The sequence below is a fragment of the Meleagris gallopavo genome, chromosome 1 (genome assembly GCF_000146605.3).
Source record: "Meleagris gallopavo isolate NT-WF06-2002-E0010 breed Aviagen turkey brand Nicholas breeding stock chromosome 1, Turkey_5.1, whole genome shotgun sequence".
NCBI lineage: Eukaryota > Metazoa > Chordata > Aves > Galliformes > Phasianidae > Meleagris > Meleagris gallopavo.
Window position 1 is genome coordinate 65,942,174 of NC_015011.2, and position 5,473 is coordinate 65,947,646.

The 5,473-nt window shown below is 39.7% G+C and overlaps 1 protein-coding gene across 1 annotated transcript in view; it reads right to left on the minus strand.

The window, feature by feature from the left end:
• Window positions 1–1,642: 1,642 nt before the first annotated feature.
• The window catches only part of STK38L (serine/threonine kinase 38 like), a 41,671-nt gene continuing 37,840 nt past the window's right edge, over window positions 1,643–5,473 (minus strand). Inside the window, exons 13-14 of the mRNA XM_003202512.4 lie at window positions 4,330–4,421; window positions 1,643–2,690 (exon numbers count right to left, since the gene is read on the minus strand). Of these exons, the coding sequence (XP_003202560.1) occupies window positions 2,563–2,690; window positions 4,330–4,421 (220 nt within the window). The 3' untranslated portion in view covers window positions 1,643–2,562. The remainder of the gene's footprint in view (window positions 2,691–4,329; window positions 4,422–5,473) is intronic.

Consider the following 5,473-nt stretch of genomic DNA (forward strand, 5'->3'; position numbering starts at 1 on the left):
AAAAAAAAAAAAAAATCACCAGTATTACTGAGCATTTGCAGTTCCCATGAAATTTATCTTGTCTTAGCAAGCTCAAGCAAAGGCTTCTTTTTATGTTACGCAAATAGGGTAACTGTGGTCTTTTGAAATGCAGTGCTCACAGGAATTCCACTTCTGGTGCATAGTGCCCCACGAATGAGACTGGAAATGAAAATGGAGAAAAATTCTCACTGGAATAGCAGTATCCTTTGGGGCCAAGTTTGTGCCTTGTATATATTCTGGCCAAGATCCTCTTTCTTGATAGAACAGATCAAATGTCAGACAAATAATTTCCTTTTCTTAGATGCCTCAGAAGCTACAAGAGCACTGGCAGAAAGACACCCAAAGTACAGAGGTGGATTTAAGCAAGCTGCTGATTTTGGAGAGCCCCTGAATGGATTTGAGTTGACTCTCACTACCTTAACATGGCTAAGAACAACCCTGCAGAATTCCAGAAGGATCTTGTCCCAGTAGCAGTAAAGTGATGTTAATTATTCTAAATTTTGGGAAGAAAAGAAGCGGGAGATGGCTTAAATTGAACATTCAGACAAAGTTTAGCTTAGCCATAACGTAACACAATACTTTGCAAATTGGGTGGACCTTAACACACTAGATACTCCTCTTCAATGAACAGACTAAATTTTTTTGTAGAAAATCAGCATAAGTGTCAGATGCCTGATGGGAGATAAAATATTGGAGTACAGATCACTGAAGCCCTTGAAGAACTTAATAACTGTTGGATCGGGGAAGAGTACACACAGGTCAGTAAGCCACTGATGCACAGAAACCTTTCTGGCAAATTGAATTTTATGCAACAGATGAGCACTACACAGTAAGCTTTTGAAGCATACAAATAATTTGGAACAGCTGACACCATGATGCCTAACAGCAATAAATGTTTCTGTGATAGCTTTATAAATAGTCACTTCCATTTTGCTGTGAAAGTCAGTCTGTTGGAGTCCTCCCTGCCACATGCCAAAACATCCTGTGCTTCATTCTGATGGGTGTTGCGAGGCCTCCAGAGTGCTTTTCATTGCATCCAGGGGAAGAATGCAGCAATAGTGACTCTGCTTGTTCAATCACTGGTCAATTGTTCATCACTGTAAGCCTTCTGTAACCAGAAAATGACATCAAAGATCTCTACTGTATTGAGACAGATTCAAAGCACTACAGCTAATATGCTAGCATAGGCAGAGATGTAAAATTTGCCAGCAACTAGATACCAGCAAGCTGTTAAAGGAATGCTGTTTGGCTCTGAATGATGTCTAAGTTGATGAGCAAAATCTCAGCCAGTACACAAGAGGCTCTGCTTCCATTTCCTTGACTCATCTCTGCTGTCAGTTTTATCACCAGTTTGCAGACTGAGAGTAATGGTAGTATATGCTCCACCTGATTCAGTCATGGTTGGTTGTGTTTTCAGGTAACTGGGCTTCAAACCCAGCTGATCCCTTGTAACCTCATGGTTCACATTAGGGAGAGACACGAGAAGACGACAGAGCCTACAGGACAGAGAGTCCAACGGGGCACTCCACTTCCTCTGGCTTGGCAGAGGCTGCTACAGGTATTCCAGAAAGAGAAGGGTACAACAATATCCCTTCTGCCTTGGACTTCTTATGGAGATGAAAAAGAAAAAAACAGCAATTTCATCACAGGATAAGTTTTTCTCAGACAGAAGGGGATGTTTAAATTCTCAGCAGCAAAAAGATGACCTGTCTCAAAAATGAGGCAAGAACACACTCCTGGAAATGGCTGCCTTGATGTCTGAAAAAAGTTCCTCTGTTAAGAGTCTTTATTATTGTTCCTTTTTCTCTTCTGCATTTGCCAACATGTACAATCATCATAAACAGTTAACATCATCTTCAATAACAGGGCCCACCAACTATCATTTAAAGCAGATCAAAGGACTGTCTCCCTGCCCACATCCCACAGAACAAGGATGATCTGATCATGAAACCCTCCAGCAGGGAGGAGGACTGACACCAGAGAGTGTACCAGTAGGCCCCACAGGACACTGCTATTTCAAATATGCCACACTCATGAGACAACTGCAGACCACAGCTGGAATACCCTTAGAGCCACTGCTCAGAGAATTTTGAAAACGTGGGCAATGGTTTTTTATACTGCATACCTAAAACCCACCAGGTGAGCAGTGTAACGACAATGCTGCATAAAATGATATGTTTTACTCCTGGGTGGATTAAATGGGTTACAGTACAAACAAAGCCACGGTACAGAGGCATAATTAATTGTTATACACACATAGGCAGTGCAGTTACAAAGGGATGTATGGTTCCTTTTATTCCAGTACCTTTGTATAATAAAGTTAACAAAAATATTCAAATATTAAAAAAAAAAAAAAAAAAGCCAGCTGGCACTGCCAACTAATTCCTGTAGTAGTAGTCTTAGAAATCCTAATCCTGTAGAATTTCCTCGTGAAACTGATGCGCACCAGAGTCAATATATTGATAACTAATGCCAAGCAGGTCTGGTGATGCAGCTACCTGAGGTTTGTAATTTTTGTTTTTTGTGGGTTTGTGTTTAGTTTCACAACTTCCCAGCTTTCATGTAGGTAGGGATCGAGCCACGCTGAGTGAGCCCTTCAAACCTCTTGTAGGTATAATTGAGGAAAACCCAGTCTTTGGATTTGTAGTCAGGTTCCGTTGTGTTTGGCACTAGAATTCAGATACAAAAATAAAAACAAAACAAAATTAAGAAGTGTTGCTTCCGAAAAGTCATAGAATCATAGAATGGCTTGGGTTGGAAGGGACCTCAAGGATTATCAAGCTCCAAACCTCCTGCCACAGTCTTGCCACCCACTAGACCAGGCTGCCCAGGGCCCCATCCATCCAACTTGGTCTTGAAAACCTCCAGTGATAAGCATCCACAACCTCTCCAGGCAACTGCTCCAGCACCTCACCTCACTCTCAGTGAAAATCTTCCTGACATCTAATCTAAATCTCCTCTCCTTTAGTTGAAAACCATTTCCCCTTGCCCTATCACTATCTATCTGTGTAAAAAGTTGATTTCCCTCCTGTTTAAAATCTCCCTTTAAATACTGGAAAGTTGTAACGAGAAAGAGAGCCTGCAAGCACAGCAGTTCTTGCAGGTGAAGCAAGAAGGCCTCATCAACAGGCTTCCCTGTGCAGACCGAATGCAAGTATACACATAGTGTTATCCCCCCTGGAAACATAAGAAAAAATTCTATCCAAGTTCTCCCAAAAGAACAATGCACATCGAGCACATGTTCCTATTTTAGGATGTCTGCCTTGCTTACAGCTCCCGCAAGGTTCAGCCAGCAGGGGATCTGGTCACGTTCTATCTGTGAGCAGCCCACACAGCTGGTGTGCTGATCACTGGCATTCACTGCAGTGGGCTCCTATATTTAGCACTCAGATTGCTGCTCTTAGAGTTCTACCACAGCATGTTCAGCATGGGTGCCAAAAACGCTGATACTCAAGTGAGCATTTGGGTATCTGGATCTACAGTAACATTTTCAGTAACACGATGTGCCTGAGATGCCAAAACCAATACAAATATACTTCACATTACCTAAATATGGATTTCAATAGCTAACAGGAACTGGAGATCAACTGTTTTTGCATTGAAAAGACAAATTTCTATGCCATTAAATAAAAGCCATCTCAGAAAAAAATAGCCTTCCATAATTCTTACGGATGTTAGCACATCTGCACCTATTTGACAGAAATCAACCATTCTTAGATATCTATCTTTAACCTATTAATAATTAATTGAAAAAGTGGGAACTAGAGAATTAGGCATGTCAGCCAATCAGGCCTTTCATATATAACAATTTTCTACTACTCCACAATAGAAATTAACAATTTAAAAAATACCTAAATGATCTGTAGAGCCATTCAGGCTTATAAATCATTATGTTAAGTAATCATCTGTCTGAATTTTTTTGCCCAAAAATACGTTCGTTTTTATGTTTGGCATAAAATTAAGAAAAAATAAGTTGAAGTAAAAAAAATCTGCACTCATCTGCTCTTGGTCAGACTTTGTTTATATCACATGGTTGAAAACTGTACAGTTTTCAGTGCTCACTAGATATGCAAACCATTTACTAATAAACTTGTTAAAATCTCTTTTTTTTCCCCTAAGTTTTAAGGCAGTAGAAGCTATGACACATCATAGGTCAACACCTATTTTTGAAAGAAAATCTCTAAATCAAGCCTGTATATTAACTTGGTTAGGGTATCAGAAAAATGAACATTAAGAAGAACAAATGAACCCAAGGAGTATTCTGGCATCCTGTAGACAGAAGTTTGGAATTTACAATGGTAGCCTCACCTGGCTGTAAAATATCAGATTCAGGAAATTCATCAAAGTTGGATGTATCATCAATACTTTTGATTTCTATTGGAATTGCAGCTGGTCTTTCCCTGTAAGCAAACAAATGGCAGAATAGGGAATGTTAGGAAAAATATGTGAAGTTCCAGCTTTGTTTAATTTAGATTTTTACAGTTGCAACATCCTTTCAATTTAAAAAGCAAAGGTTCCATTGAGTCCTTGAAAGATGCCTATTTTCTGACATCACAAGAAGGTTTACTGGTTTCGTAGCATCAGCATCCTCTTGGCAAATCTGAGGAAAACACACTTTTCCATCGGCTGAAACAGCATTCCACCCTCATCTGCCATACAGCTATCGGTGTGATCTTTGATGTCACCAAGAACCACTCTGGTTACCTTCATTGCATGGATCCAGCCTACCCAGCTGAGCAGGATTTTACTTGCATTTGAAGCCATTAGACACATTGCTTTACAATTCCGTGGAACTCATCCAAATACCTTTCAGCTGTAGCTCTTACTTCTGATGCCAGCATCTCTCATCCAAAATGAGTTGACTGGCACGCTGCTGCTTTATTAGCTTGACACTCAGAACTTTTAAGGTAGCTTTTAAAGCTACTGAGATGATCTATCCCACAAAAACATTAAAACTGGAAAATGGCACTGTGGGAGAGTTATTAATTTATAAGTGTAAACTTATTCTAGCTGTAATTATTACAATTACCATTAAATCCACTTCTGGGTGGAATGAGGAAACTTTTTTTTGCCAGATTGCCAAACGTGACATGAACAAATACGTCACTGCTTTTGCTGCTTATTAATGTCTCCCACACTGAAAAGATAAATGAAGCTTTCCACACCAGAGGAAACGAAAAGAGCTGGACAACCACGTTCTTACTGTATGGATTGTCATGTACAAAAACACAGCATTACTGTAAGAGCCATTCCAGGAAATCTGGGCATTTCTGAAGCTCCTCACAACAGTAAAAATCTGATGAGATCTACAAATGCCAGCACAGCCTGAAAACCTTGATTGTCAGTAGGTGCATTTCAAAATGAAAGAGAATTTGCCATCTTAGTACATGAAATTCTTGCTGTCATGACTTCTATGTTTTCTATAAAAGGTGTGTATATATATATATATATA